Below are 20,822 nucleotides of genomic sequence, written 5' to 3'. Positions count from 1 at the left end.
ACACTGTGGCATAGACCATTTTATACTAGCATAACTTTAGCCTTGAAGCTACGCTGTGTAATCTTATGGAACAAATTCTTTTCGTAACGCAGGCAGTGGTAAGTAGAATCGTACTCTACTTATCATATTCGCTAGGCACAAACGTGTTTAGGAAGGAACAGAGAGGTTACTTGCCCCGGGCCACAGTTTATATAATTATCCAGTATGATCTTTCCCTATCTCACCCATTATAAAAACCCGAACCACAGTTTATAGACAGTAAGCTTATCGCAGATAATTTCTGGTCTTCGGTCTCGGTGCGAACAAAAAGCTCCTCCCGCTTGTTTCTGCCTTAGCGGACTAGTCTGTTATCGTCAATCCCTGAGAAATGGTTACCAAGTGCATTATTCGTAATTGCGAAAACAGAAAAAAACTTGGTGAGCCAGCCAAGTGGTTTGCAAGCGTCCCATCTCACAGGTATGAATTAATTTATATACAAATTATGACTTAATTTATTATTTACGTGGACTCAACTGATCGGCCTATGTAGGATTTTATAAAAAAGGGGGCGGGGGGGGGTTGATGAAATTTGTGAAAATGAGGAATTTTTTCTTCTTCTAATAACTGGTGGGGTAGGTGTGATGGTTTCAGGGGCGGATCCAGGATTTTTTTAGGGGGGGGCGCAAAATAGGTTGATCCGACAAACTTACGTTAGGAGCAAGTTTAATTAATGCAAACTTGATTATCGTCGTAAATTTATTCCTTGTCTTTCTTTCCATTCTTAAACCAATGTTATATTTACCTTTTGCATTATTACAGCCCACTATATATACATTCATATAAATTTATATGCAGTGTTACCGCCATACCAATTATTCTCCTTTCCTTTTTTATTTCTTTAATAATAATTTCTGGTCGTTTTGAGTTTGAATTATTGTAGGCTTCTATTTCTACTGATCGTAAGTTTAATATGGCCTTTACTATTCTTTAAAAAAAACTTTCTTTTTCGTAAAGTTTTCGTAGTATATATATATATATATATATATATATATATATATATATATATATATATATATATATATATATATATATATATATATATATATATATATATATATATATATATATATATATATATATATATATTTATATTTATATCGGCGCGTACAAACAACTCCTCTCATTTGATCTGCCATTAGCGGTCCAATTACCCTGGAACACGTATTTTGGCAGAAACTTTCTCAAAATGCCTTTGAAACCAACTTGAGACTTCGAAACCTATTTTTAATTCCTAAAAACATCTAATAATAACATTACACTACTAACTACCGATTTTCATGTATGTATTGGAATAAATTAATTTAAAATTAGTTTCTTCAAAATTAGTGTTCCAACGTTGAAGCCAAGTTTCGCGTCCAAGAGAAATCTGACTTATCTACCCGCGAAAAGATCTGATAACGCCTATGTTTCTATCTGCAAAAACGTTCTCCGGAGCACTCGCACCCCTGTCCGGGTTTTTATAATGGGAGAGATAGAGAATGATCATACTGCTAATTCTATAAACTGTGACCCGAACCGAGGTGCGAGTGCTCCAGAGAAAGTTTTTGCAGATATAAACATAAGCGGCATTAGATCTTTTCACGGGTAGACAAAGAATAATCACCTACGGAACAAGTACTGACAAAACCACTTGGCCGACTCAACCAATAAGTGCAGAAATAAGTGGGAGGAGCTTTCTGTTCGCACCGAGAATGAAGAGCCAGAAATCATCTGCGGTAAACTTACTGGTATATTATATAAACTGTGCCCCGGGCGTAGGAATCTTAGGGGCGCAAAATCGTAAATAAGTAATATTAATGGTTATGATCATTTTGTAATTCTGAAGTTTTATTTTTATTCAAACAAATTAGACGGTGCAGTTAATCCTTCTTAACAACGATTAAGGCCTCAAAGATGTAAAAAAAATTTAACATGTAAAATTACACATATTTTTAGAAGTACATTTGACTACTTCCACACAATAAAATATACTCAAATCAGTGACCAAACACGAAAAAAAAAACAATTTTTCACCAAATCCTTGATATCTAGTAGTCAGCTAGTAGCACTTCAGTTACCTTGATAGTATCATCAGGGGTGAATCTCCAGCACCAGCATTTTTATTGTGGGGTGGGGTAAGAAGGGTCTATATCTGGATAGTCAAAGGGCATAAGATGTATAATATTTTTTTTCCCACATTTTTTCCTTACCACCCCAAAAGACGCCCCTGAGTATCATTAGTAAAGGTGTTTTTTCACAGTTGAAAAAAGTGTGGAGGAATGGGAAGATAAGTCTGCGAACCAAGATTAGAATGTTGGAAGCTACAGTGATGACAGTGGTCAAATATGGCTCTGAAGCATGGACGCTCTGAAAAGCGGATGAAGATTTGCTAGATATTTTCCAGAGAAATTGCTTAAAGATTGTTCTGGGTACCCGGCTGACTGACCGTATTTAAAAAAAATAGGCTATACGAAAAATGTGGTTCAATACCGCTCTCTAGGGCTATAATGAAAGAAAAATTGAGGGGGTTAGGGTTCGTTGTGTTGATGAAGGATGACAGATTGCCAAAGATGGTCCTTTTCGGCTAACCGTCTGGGTCTAAACGGAAAGTAGGTTGTCTCCGTCTCTAGTTGGAGGATGTCATAAGGACAGATTTTAAGAAATTGTGCACTTCGTGGAAGGGTGTAAAAAGGGAGGCTTTGAATAGATTGGAATGGAGAAGGAGGTTGCGTAGCTGTGTTGGCCTCAGGCGGCTTGGTGTTGCGGTGAGTTGTTAGTAGGAGTAGTAGTAGTAACCAAGGATTTCATTAAGTAGGGATGCTGTACAAAAAGTGTGGTGCAATCCCGCTTTCTTGGACTATAATGAGAGACAGGTTGAGACGGCCAGGGCACGTTTTGTGGATGAAGGATTTAAGATTGTCCTTTCCGGCCATCCGTCTAGGGCTAAACGGAAAGCAGTCCGTTCGTGGTTGGGGTAGAAGGTTGTCGCAAGGAAAGATTTAAGAGAAATAGAAACTTCTTGGGAGGGTGTAAAAAGAGAGGCTTTGAATAAATTTTCATTCAGGAGTGTACATAGCTGTGTTGGCCTCAGGCGGCTTGATTCTGGGGTGAGTTGTTAGTAGTAGTAGTAGTAAATTGTGTGTATATTGTAATCAAAAACAGCAACATCCTCAACCCTGCCTTGGTTTTATGAAGTAGATCAGTTTGGCAACTGAAACGATCATCACTTTAACAAAGAATAAACAGAGTTCGATTTTAGGTCTGATTGAGCTGATCAATTTTACTTTAGAATTGATTATATCATTTGATATACAGGCTATAACTTTCACATTTAAGCCGTTTTCCGCCACTCTTACCAAATTGGTCAACTAACAATTTCATTAACAATTGCGTTTCCGTGAACTAACAAAAAAGGGTTTGCTAACATTGTTTTTTCTTTAACAAACCAAACTGTTAACGCTGATTTTAAGCGTAAAATTCAAAAACTGATAATACGGCAAAAATGGAGGATTGGTTTCTTCGCTGTAAACATTGATGAGAATCCATGACTACTAAATTTTCTTACAGTTAAGCAATTCTTTTATCGATTTTGTACAAATATATTCAGACATGGCTAGCCATGGAAGCTATGTAATTTTTAATTTCCTCTCCGATTATTACGTTTCTGTGCATTGGTTAGGAACAGTTTTTGTTAGTTAACAAATGGACAGCTGAAAAAGACCTTTAGTAAGTGTAGTAAGAGAAATAAATCTCGGTTCCAGCAATAGGTGCAACCTAGTAAAGGGCTAACCACAGCCTCTAGCAACCGAAAATTAAATATTGCTTTTAAATAAATTTTAAAATTCAAAAGAAATGCCATTTGATGCTGATTCCGGAATAGTATTTGTTAGCCACGTTAAGCTTAAGAAATAATAATAGGAATTTCGAAAAGGAGCTACCAACCCCCGAAAACGGTAGCGAGTCAAAATAAAGTATACAATTGGAATTGCCACACTCAAAAGTTTTATACCGCAGATTTGCAGCCATCTTAAAAATTAAAGAAAATCCTATTTTAGATTGGGTAGCACTAATCAAGGATGTTAGCAGAGAGCCTCCGGGTCAAGACCGTATCCAAGGGAAGGAGGGGAGGGTTGAATCCCCCCCCCCCCCGAAATTTTTGTCCAACTCGTGAGAACGTAATAGAAATGAATATAAATAAATTTGTCAGGTGTTTTTTAAAGTTTCTTTTTTGTAAACCGAACACCCCCCCCCCCCCCAAAAAAAAAAAAAACTTTAAAACCCTTCCCCGAAAAAAAATTTCCTGGATCTGAACCTGTCCGGGGGTCGTTCTTTTCCCTCCCAAATTGAAAGTTTTACGAATTTCGGGGGGCTTCATATTTAATATATTAAAAAATGTTTTTTTCTTTTTTGCATCCCCTCCCGTCCGAAAACGAAATCCTGTGAACGAGCCTGGCACTGATGTGTTCTTCGTTTCTTGTACTGTTTATGAGATATGATTATGTTTAGTGTAAATAAAATTACTTTGGTAGTTTAATTGCATCCCGGTTAGGTTTGTGCTTTCAAGTCTCATACTAAGATAAGAAAAAGCAACGTTATTGTTTTGAGGATAATTTGTTTACATTTCAGTGGGTTTCCCCCCTGTAAACTAAAGCCGTGATTAATTTGGAGAGACACGCTTGTATAAAATTTATTTTACATACGCTACTTTTAGATATATCTACCAGATTAGATACAACTGTTTAATACTGTTATTTATTTTTGGAGAAAAATCATGTTGTCAATGTTGTCAACGTTCATGTTGTCAATAACAGCTTGAAAAAAAAATCCACGAGTTAAAAAAGGTAGCAAATGAAGTAGTTAATGAACTGTCAGAACCAGGAATTCTTGTCTGGGGTATTAAAAAATATCTCTTGACATTATATATGACATTATATGACATTAAAATTGCTTGGTCAGCAATTATGACATTTAACGAATATATGACATTAAAAATTGCTACTTTGATCAAACCAAGTGATCAAGAATCATACATTTCCTGAGGCAAGGATTCTCTAATGATCCAGGATCCAAGGATCCAGATGATGGATCCTTGCTAGAGTGTTCTTATTGCTCAGAATACTCTGATTCTGAGATTAGCAAAAGAAATTTATGTTGTTTTGAGAATAAATTAAAAAAAAAACTTTCTGTAAAAGAAGTTTTTCAATGAAAAGTAAAGGCCATTTTAAACTTAAAATGAGCAGATACAAATACCTGTTAAAATTCAAACCCAAAACGACCAGAAATTACTATTACAAATAAAAAAAATGTCAAAAAAAATTTGACATTAAAAATTGCTACTTTGATCAAACCAAGTGATCAAGAATCATACATTTCCTGAGGCAAGGATTCTCTAATGATCCAGGATCCAAGGATCCAGATGATGGATCCTTGCTAGAGTGTTCTTATTGCTCAGAATACTCTGATTCTGAGATTAGCAAAAGAAATTTATGTTGTTTTGAGAATAAATTAAAAAAAAAACTTTCTGTTAAAGAAGTTTTTCAAAGAAAAGTAAAGGCCATTTGAAACCTAAGATGAGCAGATACAAATACATGTTAAAATTCAAACACCAAACGACCAGAAATTACTATTAAAGAATAAATAAAACCCAAAATGACAGAAACTAAATAAACAATCATAGCAAAAAAAAACATAGCAAAAACAATCAATTGAATATGTAAATCAAGCTTAAAATGAAAAAAAAATTGCTATTGAAGTATAAATGAAACCCAGCACGAACTGAAATTAAATAAACAATCAATAGTCTGGGAGCCAAAGTTAAAAATCTGGCAAAATAGTGACCCAAGGGGTACAAGTGATCTGAGAGTGGTTTAGGACTAAATCGACCATGCTAATTACGAATATGTTGGGAACATTAGCGTCAAAGGTGCGCTTGGTGATTCCCCTTAATCAAGTTCGTTAATATTCTGTTTTACTCAGACTACGTCCTTCTTTCTATTATAAGATTGCAGCTGTCTACTTTATACCTAAAAATTAGGCGATCGTTAATTTACCATCAGAAAAAATTAGGAACCTACATTTAGGTTTCCTATGCTGTTGGCCAAGCAAAACAGCTCAGCTTCAATATGCTTCAAACTACTTCTTTTTCTTTTACATTTTACTAAGATACGATTCGTCGAAATTGATTTCGTTTCATTTATTTTAATCCGCACAAATAATACTTCCAAAACTTCTTGCGATTATTTTTTCTAAATCAGATACCATCAAAGAACGAGTAAGAAACATTTATGAGCTAAAAGGCAAACCTAATTATGCGTAAATGAAATAGGTTTAGCACTATTTTTTAAGCTATTATTTCGTCAAAGTCGTCGTCACTTCCAGAAAGATCGCATGACCCAGCACATGCACAAAACAAGTCACGCTTTTGGATTCCCGCACAGGAGCAATTTCCAATACACATATTTCCTACACTAGTGGCCTAAATCGGCCACTGTGACAATTAATTTGTCAGAGAAATAACCCCAAAAGCATCACAGTATACCTTTCCAAAATTTAGGGGATGTAGAACTGTTCCTGTAGAACTATATGTAGTACCGCTCTCTAGGGCTATAATGAAAGTACGGTTGAGCTGGCTAGGGCACGTTTTATGGATGAAGAATGACAGATTGACGAAGATTGTTCTTTTCGGTCCACCGTCTAGGGCTAAACGGAAAGCAGGTCGTCTCTGTCTGGGGTGGGAAGACGTCATGAAGAAAGATTAAAGGAAATGGGAACTTCGTAGGCGGGTGTAAAAAGGGAGGCTTTGAATAGATTGGGGTGGAGGAGGAGCGTGCGTAGCTGTGTTGGCTTCAGGCGGCTTGATGCTGCGGTGAGTTGTTAGTAGTAGTAGTAGTAGAACTATTGGTTCACACTCCGTAGCCTGTGAAATGATTCCCGACGTGCTTCTCCATGTGCCAAGCACAGGCAGTAATTTAAATCTTTTTTTTTCGCGACCTCTACCTAGATGGTAGAGTCGAAACTTTGACCTCTTATTAAAGCATGAAGCGCATTTCGGTGGTCGCTAACCCCGAAATAAATGGAATCAGCGTGTTCGAAACTATCGTTTCCAAAAGCCGAAACTCATGTACCAGAATATTTTTTTATAAATCGTTATTTGACGACTTTTTTAACTTTGGCTCCCCGACTACAATGCAAACAAACATACAATAGATACCAATATAAATGAATAAATAAATCTTAAAACGACTGAAACTGAGATTGAATATGCAAATGAAACTTGAAACGAACACAAATAGCTATAAACAAGAGTTTGGGTATCGCCTCCTTCTCTCACTGTAAAAGTCTAAAACCAACTGCGTCATTGGCGCTCTACTGAAAACGAATTATGTTACAAATATTTTCTTTTGTACTTGATATTGAAAAAAATATTAAGATTACAGTAAAATTTTGAACTGATGAGCTTTCAGCAATTAATATCATTATACATCAAATTATTCAGTTTAATTTATTAGTTCTTTCTAAGATTGTTCAAAACGAATATACTTTCACTATAAACTCGCTTTAAGATTTATTTATTCATTTATATTATTACTTGTTGTATGTTTTTTTGTTATGATGGTTTATTTAGTTTCTGTTCGTTTTGGGTTTCATTTATTCATTTAATAGTAATTTGAATTTTAACATGTATTTGTATATGCTCAACTTAAGTTTAAAATGACCTTTACTTTTCTTTGAAAAACCTCTTTCACGGAAAGTTTTTTTTAATTAATTTTTGTTCGTTTGTGATTGCAAAACGTTTTAATAACATCAAATGTTCATCAAAGTATCAAAACTAGTATCAAAGTAACAATACTAAAGTAAAAAAAAATAACAAAGTAAAGAAAGCATCAAAGTAAACAAAGTATCAAAGTAACAATAAGCAACTTGCATAACTTACATCCCTTGCACCGTAAATCGAAGTTGCCACATAATTCACTAAATCCAAGTATTGAAGTAAACAAAGCGTCAAAGTAACAATAAGCAAGTAACAATGCGCTGCAAATGAATATTAGGGGGGTCAAGTCTAATGCTTGGGTTGGGCGGGCTTGGCTGTGCACAACCTTCCCGTGGGGACCCTGCTTTCACTAATCTTAGTGCACAACTACAAAAACAATAAAACATCAAAACCTTATTGGTTTTATGATCTATTGTCTAAAACTTAGTAACAGAAAAAAAAATTAATTAAAAAAAAACTAAATTTACTTTGCACATGAGATAACCATTAACAAGCAGTATATAGAGCTATCCTCCCATTTTCGCTGCAAATGGGAGGATATTAAAGGGTCGGGTTTAATGCTTGGAGGTGGGCGAGGCTGGCTGTGCACAATCTTCCCGTGGTAGCCTATTAGGGGGTCGGATTTAATGCTAGGGGATGTGTCATTTGAGTCACTTCCAAAGTTTATACGACCACCTCTTCCATTAAAGCCTTATATGCCCCCGCAGCATAAGTAACAGCCCCTTCCCCCGGCTTTAGTGGGGGTATGTTGACCCCGAAATTCATGTTATCTGATTGCTGGACTATTTCAAATAAACTGGCAATCTCAAAATTTTGATCGGATGCATTTAGAAAAAAAAGTGTGTGTATGTGGGGAGGGTAGATGTCCTCTGATCCCTTTTGACTCATAAAAAGGAAACAAGAACTTTAGATTTTCAATCAAATGAGCCACTTCTGAAGTTTTTACGACCTCTCCTTACATATAAAATCTTATATATCCCGGGCATAACTTAAAACACTTGCCCCTGGGCTCTGGGGGTTTGTGCCTACCTCAGAATTTTTAATATTTAATGTTTGAACAATTTTTAACAAAATGGCTATCTCAAAATTTTTATCAGATGGGTTTGGGGAAAAAGGGCATGGGGGGCTAATTGCCCTTCCATCTCTTTTGACTCTATAAAAGTAAACTAAAACTTTCAATCTTAAATCAAATGAGCCCTTTCTGAAGTTTATACGAGTGTCCCTTCTATAAGAACCATATATGCCCCCCAGGGCATAACTTACAACGCTTGTTCCCCGGCTCTGGGGGGTTGTGCCAGGAGTTTTAATATCTGATATTTGAACTATTTTTAACAAAATGACTATCTCAAAATTTTTATCGGGTGGGTTTTGGGAAAAAGGGAGGGGAGGAGGAGGGGCTTGTTGCTTTTCGATCTCTTTTGATTCTCGAAAACGGGAACTAGAACTTTTAGTTTCTAATCAAATGAGCTCTCTCTGAAGTTTATACGCGCATCCCTTCTATAAGAACCATATTTGCTCCCATGGCATAACTTAAAACGCCTGCCCCCAGGCCCTTGGGGGTCGTGTCGTCATCGGATTTTTTGTTATCTTAACTTCGAACAATTTTTGATAAAATGGCTGTATCAAAATTTTGATCTTACGCATTTGGGGTAATAGGGGCGTAGAGGAGGCCCTCCGATTTTACTCTTAAAAAGTGAACTAGAACTTTCAATTTCCAATCAAATGAGCACTCTCTGAAATTTATTCGAGCATCCCCTTTATAAGAACCATATATGCCTCCAGGGCATAATTTACAACGCCTGGCCCCGGGCCCTGGGGGTTTGTGTTAACACCGGAATTTTTATTGTCAGATGTTTGAACTTTTTTAAAACAACGGTTGTCTCAAAATTTTTATCGGATGGGTTTGGTGAAAAAGGGCGTGGGGATGGAGGGGGGGGCAGTTGCCCTCGGATCTCTTTTGATTCTTAAAAAGTTAAGTACAACTTTGATTTTATAATCAAATGGTCCATCTCCGAAGTTTATAAGAGCCTCCATTCCATAAGAGACATATATGCCCCCTGGGCATAACTTACAACGACTTTCCCCGGGCCCTGGGGGGGGGTGTGTCGACACCGGAGTTTTTTTATCTCACCTTTTATCTATTTTTGACTAAATTGCTATCTCAAAAATTTGACCTGATGCATTTGGGAAAAAGGGTGTGGATGGGAGGGGGGATGGGGGCTAGTTGCCCTCCAATCTCTTTTGACTCTTGAAAAGTAAACAAGATCTTTCACACAAATTAGCCCTCTCTGGAGTATATACGAGCGTCCCTTCCATAAAAACCTCATACGCCCCTAGGGCATAACTTACAACGCCTGCCCTCAGGTCCTGGCGGGTTGTGTTGACATCAGAGTTTTTGTTATTTAACCTTTGAAGTATTTTTAACGAAAAATTTTGCCTGTCTAAAAATTTTTTTGATGCATTTGGGGAAAAAGGGCGTCGAGGGGGGGGGGGTCTAGTTGCAGTCTGATCTTTTTTACTCCTAAAAAGTGAACTAGAACTTTCGCATTCTAATCAAAGGAGCCTTCTCTGAAGTTTATACGAGCATCCCTTCGATAAGAACCATATATGCCCCCAGGGCATAACTTTCAACGACTTCCCCTGGACCCTGGTGGGTTGTTTCGACACCAGAGTTTTTGTTATCTGACCTTTTAACTATCTTGAACAAAATAGCTGTCTCAAAATTTTTACCCCCTCCGTTTGGGGAAAAAGGGTGTGGGTGAGGCTAGCTGCCCTCTGGTCACTCTTGACTTTTAAAAACTGAATTGCAACTTTCAATTTCCAATCAAATGAGCCCTCTATAAAGTTTATACGAGCATCTCTTCCATAACAACCATATATGACCTCAGGGCATAGTATACAACGCCTGCCACTGGGCTCTGGGGGGGGGATTTGTTGACACTGGAGTTTTTATTATCTGAACTTAGAACTATTTTCAACAAAATTCTATCTCAAAAGTTTTATCTGATGCATTTGGGGAAAAAGGGCGGGCGGGGAGGGCTAGCTGCCCTCCGATCACTTTAGACTTTTAAATAGTGAACTAGAAGTTTCAGTTTCCAATCAAATGAGCCCTCTTTGAAGTTTATACGAGCATCCCTTCCATAAGAACCTTATGTGCCCCCAGGGTGTATCTTACCACGCCTGCACCCGGGCCCTGGGGCGAGTTGTGTCGACATCGGAGTTTCGTTATCTGACCTCTGAACTATTTGTAACAAAATGGCTATCTCAAAATTTTTATCTGATGCAATTGGAGAAAAGGGACTTTACGGTTGGGGGGGGGACTAATTGCCCTCCGCTCTCTTTTGACTCTAAAAAGTGAACCAGAACTTTTAATTTCCAACAAAATGAGCCCTCTGTGAAGTTTATACGAGTATCCCTTCCATAAAAACCTTATATGCCCCCAGGGCATAACTTACAACGCCTGCCCCCGGGCCCTGGGGGCTTGTGTCGACATCAGAATTTCGTTATCTGACCTTATACTATTTTTAACAAAATGGCTATCTCAAAATTTTAGTCTGATGCAATTGAGGAAAGAACCGTGAGGGGGGGGATAATTTCCCTCCAATCAGATGAGCCCTCTCTGAAGTTTTTAGGAGCCTCCCTTCTATAAGAACTATATTGCCCCCAGGACATAACTTATATGATCTTTGAACTATTTTTAACAAAATGGGTACCTCAAAATTTTCATCGGATGTATATGGGGGAAAAGGGCGCTGGGGGGCTAGTTGCCCTCCTATCACTTTTGACTCTTAAAAGGACACTAGATCTCTCGATTTCCAATTGAATGAGCCCCCTTTGAAGTTTGTACGACGACCCATTCCATATGAAGTGCCTCTGGGAAAAAAATAAATAATAATAAAACATTGGAGCCGCGTGGCCTTTACTATAGGCAATGCTATAGCGTTGCCTCTGATTTTTTTTTTTAATTTAGCGGTTTTTCCTCTTCAAACTAAAGCTCAAATTAATTTGGGTAGACACGTATTTATGTATTTATACGTGCTAGTTTTAGATATGGCTACTGTCATTATATACAACTGTTTAACACCGTTATTTATTTTTGAGAAAAATATATATGGCGTCTACATTGTCAGTAACGGCTTGGAAATTGTAGCCTACTAGTTAAAAAAAGAGAAAAAATCAGTAAATGAAATAGTCATCGCCTTTTACGCTTGTTTAATTTTATGTTTAATTTTAATTTTATGTAGATGTTAATCTTATGGTAACGGTTGTCAGCTCATTGTTGAATACCAGAGGACGGAACTTTGCTCGGTGAATCTAATTTAGGACATAATAATCGTGTTCGCCTCATCCCTCTCGGAAAGTTCTCTCCGCGGAAATTCCAACCCCCCATACCCTGATTCACGCAAGAAAAAATATTTTGTGTAATTTTCTAGATTTAGTCGTATTAACATGCTTTTGCTTAGTCAATTAGTGAACTTGTGCCCTAAGACTATACAAAGACACGACAAACTTACTTTACTTAAAAAAAAAATGTTTTACTTTAATAAAAAGTGGTTTTCATTTTCTTTGACTTTTAAGGGATGTTTTCCCCCTATTTTGAAAATTAGACAATGTTTCTCAGGCTCCTAGCATTTGATGTGTAACACTAAGCTTAATGAATCTTTTATATTTGGAACCAGCATAATAAACCAATTTCTTTTCATATATCTGTTAATATCAAAATTCCGTTTTTTAGAGTTTCGGTTACTATTGAGCTGTGGTGCTCCTTACTTACCTTACTTGCGTTACCACGAATTGTTTGACAAACTTACTCTACTAAAAATCCAGCTCAAAATAAAAGTGTTTTTAGTTGAATATCACTTTGAAAGTGCAATTAACGTTAACCTGATCAGTCAACCAGCAAGATTCAATTGACCTTTAAAGTGGCTTAGAATGAAGAATAGTAATGATGTGATTGATATTCATTCAGATTTGTCTAACTGTCTCCCTTAATTTTGACAGTTTTTCCGGTTATTGAGTCCTTAATTTCAGTTATTTATACATAAGTTATAAGGTCTCTTTCCGCTGTCCTGACCAAACCATCTTATTAACAATTTAACAAACAACCGTGTTAACGAACAATATGTAGCCTATAGCAGAAAATTGCTTTAGTGCCAAGGACATTAAAATAAACGAAGTTTTTGCCTCCTAAGTCAATCTTGACTTAGGAGGCGCTTATACTTGAAAACCGCGATTTTTTAAATTTGTCTTTTCGTTTTCAATATCAAGAAATTTTTCAGGGTTGCAGCACATTTTGTCAGTGTTGCCATGTAGAACAGTGAAAATAAATAGGCAAAATTAAGAAGTTAAGTTTGACTGCGTTTTTCATCCGTTACAATTTGAACATTAACAATCTGATAAATCTGTCTTAGATCCCAAAGACAAATACACCTTCTTAGCTGTTTAGTGCCATGTGTTTTTTGCTTACTTTTGCTGATTTTATCTCACATTTCTTAAATCCTGGCCCCCCCTCCCAACTGAATAGCTGCATATGGGGCTCTTTCTCTTAATTCCCGATTTCCCCCTAATCATTTAAGATAAATATGGTTGTGGAAGTTCCCTTTTAATCTATTTTAAAAAATCAGATCATTGTACTTGGTTGGAAATTCGAAACCTCGTTGGAGAAGATTCTCAATGGATTTTGAGCTTGATATCCTTGGAAATGAAGGTACAGTTTTCAAAATATCGGCCAATTAATTGTTAGGTACAACTATTATGTCTCTTTGAGCGCACTGAAAATTATTAGTAACAATAAAGACGGGCGGAACAGGTCTATAAGCAAGGGCGTATCCAAGATTTTTGTTCGCGGGGTCATTTTTTGCGGGGGGGGGGGGTAGAAAAAACTTCACAAGACTCATCGAGAAATCGATGTTTTCTTTTGGGGGGGGGGGTTCAGACCTGATACACCCCCCCCCTCCGTAGATTGGGCCTTGCCTAAAAGCTTTAATAAATACTTTTTCTAATACAGGAAACATTTTTCCAGGCCAATGCCGAAAAGAAGAAAGAGATTCTTGACTACCGACTTAACATTCCAGCTCAATGGCATTTAATTTCATTTCCAATATCAAAAGAAGCGTATGTTGAGCTTTTAAACAGTGGCAAACTCTCTTTCAGAACATCGTCTGCGGTTGATTGCAACAGAGAATTTTCTGAGGTAATTTTTTTTTTTTTTTTTTTTTTTTTTATGCAGTGCTCTATTATAAGAGAAGTAATCTCTGATTTTCCCACTTTCGGGAATTGGGCACGCGAGGTAGCACCGCCATTTGTGGTGGCAGTTTACCTTGTAGTACTAGTGTATACAGTATTTTGCACCAAGAGGTGTGGTGTGGTTGAATTCCGTTTCCAACATTAAAAGAAATATATGCAGAAATTGTAAACAGCGGCAGACTAGCTTTCAGAATATATCTAGTGGTTGATTGCAACAGAGAATTTTCCGGGATAAGTAAAAGTTATACAAGGCAGCAATCACCATCTGTGGCAGGAGTGTGCCACGCATGGTGCAGTCTCTTTCAGGACATCAGCAGTGGCTGAATGCAATAAGGGATTCTCTAAGGTAAGTAAGTTTTGGTTCAATGCTACTAATTTTTTAATAGTAGTACAGTCAACTCGCGATAATTTGAAGTTCAAGGAACAGTTCTTGAAAGGGCTTTTCCTCTGAAGCCCAGAGGAAAAGTTCAAGTTACTGAGATGTTGAAAATAACAGAGTTGAAATGATCAAGAAAGAACAAGGAAGAATTTCAGATGAACAAGTGCTTTATTGAAAATATATGACACATACATGTACATTCATACGCATAAACACTTACATTTAACTTCTTCATCACATATGTACATGGAATATGTTAACAACCATGTGAGCGAAAAAGTTATTTTGCAAAGTAGTCTGTGATTTTTTTTTTTTTGTTGAGCTACTTCCTTCTTATATTTTCCAATTCGTCTTCAATAGTAATGAGAGCTGCAAAGTAATTATCAGCTGCTTTTGTTCTGGGAGCGTAGGAACGTAATTTGTTCATGAATAATCATGCAGGAGTGTGCCACGCATGGTGCAGTCTCTTTCAGGACATCAGCAGTGGCTGAATGCAATAAGGGATTCTCTAAGGTAAGTAAGTTTTGGTTCAATGCTACTAATTTTTTAATAGTAGTACAGTCAACTCGCGATAATTTGAAGTTCAAGGAACAGTTCTTGAAAGGGCTTTCCTCTGAAGCCCAGAGGAATAGTTCAAGTTACTGAGATGTTGAAAATAACAGAGTTGAAATAATCAAGAAAGAACAAGGAAGAATTTCAGATGAACAAGTGCTTTATTGAAAATATATGACACATACATGTACATTCATACGCATAAACACTTACATTTAACTTCTTCATTGCATATGTACATGGAATATGTTAACAACTATGTGAGCGAAAAAGTTATTTTGCAAAGTAGTCTGTGATTTTTTTTTGTTGAGCTACTTCCTTCTTATATTTTCCAATTCGTCTTCAATAGTAATGAGAGCTGCAAAGTAATTATCAGCTGTTTTTGTTCTGAGAGCGTAGGAACGTAATTTGTTCATGAATAATCATGCCTCACTTAAGGTAAATAGAGGAAGATGACTCTTCTTCTTTATCCTCCTCCTCTTCTTGAAAAGTAAATAGAATCCTCCTCCTCTTCACTTAATGTAAATAGAGGAAGATGACTCTTCTTCTTTATCCTCCTCCTCTTCTTGAAAAGTAAATAGAATCCTCCTCCTCTTCACTTAATGTAAATAGAGGAAGATGACTCTTCTTCTTTATCCTCCTCCTCATCTTGAAAAGTAAATAGAATCCTCCTCCTCTTCACTTAATGTAAATAGAGGAAGATGACTCTTCTTCTTTATCCTCCTCCTCTTCTTGAAAAGTAAATAGAATCCTCCTCCTCTTCACTTAATATAAATAGAGGAAGATGACTCTTCTTCTTTATCCTCCTCCTCTTCTTGAAAAGTAAATAGAATCCTCCTCCTCTTCACTTAATGTAAATAGAGGAAGATGACTCTTCTTCTTTATCCTCCTCCTCTTCTTGAAAAGTAAATAGAATCCTCATCCTCTTCACTTAATGTAAATAGAGGAAGATGACTCTTCTTCTTTATCCTCCTCCTCTTCTTGAAAAGTAAATAGAATCCTCCTCCTCTTCACTTAATGTAAATAGAGGAAGATGACTCTTCTTCTTTATCCTCCTCCTCTTCTTGAAAAGTAAATAGAATCCTCCTCCTCTTCACTTAATGTAAATAGAGGAAGATGACTCTTCTTCTTTATCCTCCTCCTCTTCTTGAAAAGTAAATAGAATCCTCCTCCTCTTCACTTAATGTAAATAGAGGAAGATGACTCTTCTTCTTTATCCTCCTCCTCTTCTTGAAAAGTCAAAAATTCAGAATCGGTTAAAGCACTCGATCAACTGGTGCATAGTATTTTCACTATGCGCCAGTTGATCGAGAAGACGCGAGAGTTCTACCGTAAAGCGTACATCGCGTTCGTGGACTTTAAGGCTGCCTTCGATTCTGTTGATCACCATTCATTTTGGCTGGTACTTACAACTACGGGTCTACCCAAGAAATATTGCTCACTTTTTGAAAAGCTATATGATGATACGGAGAACTGCGTGCAAGTCAATGGAAGACGCAGTCCCACATTCTCGGTGAAGACTGGCGTCAGGCAAAGTTGCGCCGCCGCTCCCGAGCTCTTGAACTGCGTCATAGACCATGTTATGACCAGCACGAGGAATTGCCGTTAGCTCGGTCTTGAGTTTGGAGACCGGCTACTCTCCGATGCTGACTTTGCCGACGACATAGCGGTAGTTGCGAACACCGTCAAAAAGGTCACCAAAGCTCTCCAGATGCTCTCAGAAGAAGCCTCGAAAGTTGGACTGAAGATCAACTGGCAGAAAACCAAAGTTATGCTCCTTGAGCCCCCCACGTCCTGTTCTACTGTAAAGGAAGTCAACATCGGAAGCAACCGAGTAGATGCCGTTGAAGACTTCACTTACCTGGGATCTGGGTCGAAGGATGGCTTGATCACAAAAGAGCTTACATCTCGAATAGCCAGAGCGTCGGCACTTTTTGGGAGGCTTAGCAGCATCTAGCAAAAGCCAAACATAAGCCCTTTTACCAAAATGCACGTTTACAATGCGTCAGTCAGCACCGTGCTGCTGTATGGAGCGGAGACGTGGCGAGCTGCAAAATCTATCCTCAGCGCCGTCCATGTCGCACAGACGAAACATCTCCAAAGAATGGAAGGACTTCAATGGACTGACTTCGTTAGCAACCAGACCCTCCTGTCACATACGGCGCAAATTCCTTTCTTGACACAGCTCGCCCAGCGTACTGTTTGGTGGTACGGCCACATCCTTCGCATATCACGCGACGCCCTAGCACGGGTCGCTTTCGACTTCGACCTCTCCCTACACGGATGGAAGCGACCCAGAAGACGCCCTCCCCCCACTAGGTGGAAAGACAATGCCAATGAATTCCTCGCCGATGCCCACAATCCGGCGGAAGAAGCTGCGAGTCTGGCAAGCGATAGGTCAACCTGGAGGCGCTGTGGTCTCCTCGTTCTCTACGCCGAACCCTCGGCAGGAGCCTCAAGTCAGTAAGTCAAGTTAAAGCACCATAAACAGTGATTTAATGTTCCTTGTGAACGAAATCCTCAAAGTTAAACTCATCACACTTTGGTAGAAAGTCCCCACTCTTTGTCTAGGGTAATAGTTTCCAATTTATACAAATACTCTCGTTACGAATTCAAATTTGGTTTTATTTATTTAATTTTTTTATCAAGTGTTTTTCAATGGACCGCGAAAAAGTTCAAATTTACCAGTGTCGACTTTAATTCTTTTCTTTGCATAGGGGCTATATGCTTTCAAAAATCATGTATACCCTGTAGCACGCCATATGTGGCTGGAGTTAGCCACGCTTGGTGCGAGGAGGTGTCGTATGTTGGAAGTGTTTCGTAAGTGGGAGAACAAGTTTTTCTCCGAGAGGTTCACCTGGCGATACAGATAGAGTAGCCCCTTGTGTAGGCCTTGGCGTAAATTCATTTAAAGTCGATACACTTCCAAATACTCCTCCATCTCATTTCCAACTCTCAGTTCTCAAAATATTACTCCACAAAACTATGTTTGTTCATAACTAATCCAACGAAATGTTGGCGAAACAGTACTGTTGCTATGAAGAAAAGTAAAATTGTCTGGGTGTGTGACTTTGATATAACTTCTACAGATTGGCCGCAGCGTCAAACCGCCCCTCAGGTTTGTCTTCTAATTCCTAAGTTTGTCTTCTAATTCAAACCTTTTATGTTTTTCTCTTTAGCCACCTCTCAAGAAATCTGCAAATAAGTGGTGTCGACTCCCAGAAATGTTGAGAGAGAGAGAGGGAATCGATTATTACGACGAAAACACAAAAAGCCGCCTTTTCAATGAAAACAACAAAAAAGATATTTTTCAAATTTTACAAGGGGTAAATTCCCCCTGCTCCCCTCCCAATTAAACCCCTGCTGCAGATATTTTATGTCATGTTTCAAAACCTCATCTCAGCTTAATCTTGGAGATACTGCCTTTTTTTCTGATCCTCACCCAGGGAATGAAAAAATTGCATAAGTGAAAAATAATAAAGAAATTAAACAAAATGATTTAAAAAAATTGGAAATACACATTAATAGCCATATACCTAGTTATCTATGATCTGTGCTCGACCAGAGGACAGACCCAAGCCACCTAAATTGATCTTTCAATTTCTGAGCAGGATCGAACAACATCTAAAAATGTCTAAAATGTCTAAAAATGCTTTCGTCACCAAGCTAAATGTCTAAAAATATTTTAAATATATTTGTCTGAAAAAAATTCTTCGTGTTTTTCTAAAGTGTCCATTGGGGGTGTCTCAAATAAAAAGTATTTTTGAAAATGTATGCTCCCAATGGTCTTTTTCATTTCTTTTTGTTCAAAATTACTTTTGTTCCATTGCTTGTTTTCTTTTGTATAGTGAAAAGACTTCCCCCGTGACATTTTTTTGGCTAAGATACCAATTGGCGACCTTCGCCTATTTTTTTTTCTTTTCTTACTTTTATAATTTTTGTATTTGCTTATTTTTCGCCATCAAGCCTTAGGTTTAAACATATCTTTCAACTATTTGGCTGAATGATTCTAACATTTCTTCTTTTCTAAGTTCCAATTCGGGTGTCTCAAATAAGAAATCCTATAAAATTTAAGTACTCTACATGTTTTTCCATTCCTCGTTGTCCAAAATGACTAAATGATTTTTGCCCATTCTATGTTTTTCTAAAGCAAAAAGATTTCCCTTTTGACGCCTATAGACCCTAAGTTACCAATAATTTGCCTTCATGTGCCTTTTTTTCTCAAACTTGTGTGATTTTTACCTTTTTTTGGCCATCAAGCCGCGTGTCTAGAAGTCTCTTTAAACTGTTTATCTGAAAAATGTATAACATATATTCTTCTTCTTTCTAAATCGCCCATTCGGGTCTCTCAAGTAATTACTTCTTTAAAATCTAAGCTTCCTAGTGTCTATTCCTTGTTTTTGCACGACAAAAAAGATTTCCTTTTTGACATCTTTTTCTTCCTACTGTTCTTATTTTTTCTTCTACATGTTTCGTTTTGTTTTCAAAATTGGAAGCCCTGCGCTGAGGATGCCTTATTTGTTATAGGCCAAATATTCGTATGACCGTTTTTTTGTGTGTTTTTTCTTTCTACTGGCAATACAGCCGTTGTTTCCTCAAAATTTCTTTCTATGTTTATTTTTTGAACTATTATGATGTATGAAATTTTCTTTTTTCTTTTGTCATCAAGCCTTACGTCTAAAAATATTTTTCAATCATTTATTTGAAAAACATCTAGCTTATCTTCCTCTTCTTTCTTAAGTGTTCATTAAGGTATCTCAAATGGAAATCCTCTTTGAAAATAGATGATCCCTAAGTGTTTTTCCATTCCTTATAGGCCAAAATGACATTTGTCTTCTCCTTGTTTCTCTAGTTTTTCGCGCTAATTCAAAATATGCACGCTTTATTATGTTTCAAATTCCTACTCAAAAGAAATCTACATACGAATAGTTTGTTAAGGAGTCACCTATTTAAATATTTTTACTTATGCAAATTTTCTCTGATTGCTAACACTGATGTTAATATAAGTTATATGTCCGGAATCAGCAGATATGTTAGATCTTTTCCTATTGGTTGATATATATGAAATAAATCTAGAGTTTCGTGTTGTGAAAAACAATAATTTAAAAGCCAGGATTTGTTTTTCTTTATTGACTAAATCCCTTGGGTCAAGGGTTCCTGATTTGCCAAAAATGACGAAAAAAAGATGATTCGCCTGGAAATGGAGCTTTAAATAGAGTCAATCAACTTTTTTTCTGAACAGCTTGAAGGTTAAAACCTCAAGTCTCTTGCCAAGTAAACCCTAATGTACAAGACATTTTGCATTTTGGGACATGTTTTTTTTCAAATTAAGTAAACTAATGATTGGGCCCAAAAAGGGCCTGACAATCTTTTCGTTGGGCCAGCCCCCTTTCCAAACGTGGCACCCCAAAATAGTCTAAAATGTTTTTCCCGATTGGGACTTTCAAGGATCGGCCCTGGATAAAGAGGGCCGATCATTTCTGTTTCGAGAAGGAGAGTGTCCATAGATAGGCCAACAAAAACTTTTGTGCCTAATCAAGTTGAAACTTGCACTCGTGAGTCCTCGGTCTAGGGAACGTAATATAAAAATAGTTTGAGGGCATCGTCTCTCCAAAAATGTGGCCCGAAAAGGGCTGAATTCTTTTTTCTGATCAGCCCAGAACTTATATTCTTAAGTCCTTGTGCCAAGCGAGTCCCAGTGCACAAGAAAAAATAGAATAAAAAAAGAATTTCCTCGAAAAGGGGCCTTATTTTTTTCCGAATGGCTTGAAACTGTATATGTAAGTTTCGTGGGCCAAGGGGATCTTAATATACAAAAAATGAATTAACGAGCACGGGCTAACTTTTTTCAAATTG

The 20,822-nt window shown here is 37.3% G+C and overlaps 1 protein-coding gene across 2 annotated transcripts in view; it reads left to right on the top strand.

Annotated features, from left to right (window-relative positions):
- g (adaptor-related protein complex 3, delta 1 subunit-like garnet) overlaps positions 1 to 20,822 on the top strand; it is a 204,628-nt gene that overhangs the window by 164,130 nt on the left and 19,676 nt on the right. Inside the window, exon 20 of one of the 2 annotated variants that reach the window (XM_089105783.1) lies at positions 13,797 to 13,982. In XM_089105783.1, coding sequence (XP_088961909.1) covers positions 13,797 to 13,982 — 186 coding nt within the window. The remainder of the gene's footprint in view (positions 1 to 13,796; positions 13,983 to 20,822) is intronic. The other variant, XM_089105784.1, reaches the window with a different exon arrangement.

Source organism: Artemia sp. Qi Xiang Cuo, chromosome 20, assembly GCF_049724085.1.
Source record: "Artemia sp. Qi Xiang Cuo chromosome 20, ASM4972408v1, whole genome shotgun sequence".
NCBI classification, from domain to species: domain Eukaryota; kingdom Metazoa; phylum Arthropoda; class Branchiopoda; order Anostraca; family Artemiidae; genus Artemia; species Artemia sp. Qi Xiang Cuo.
This window is presented reverse-complemented; position numbering and strand designations above follow the sequence as displayed.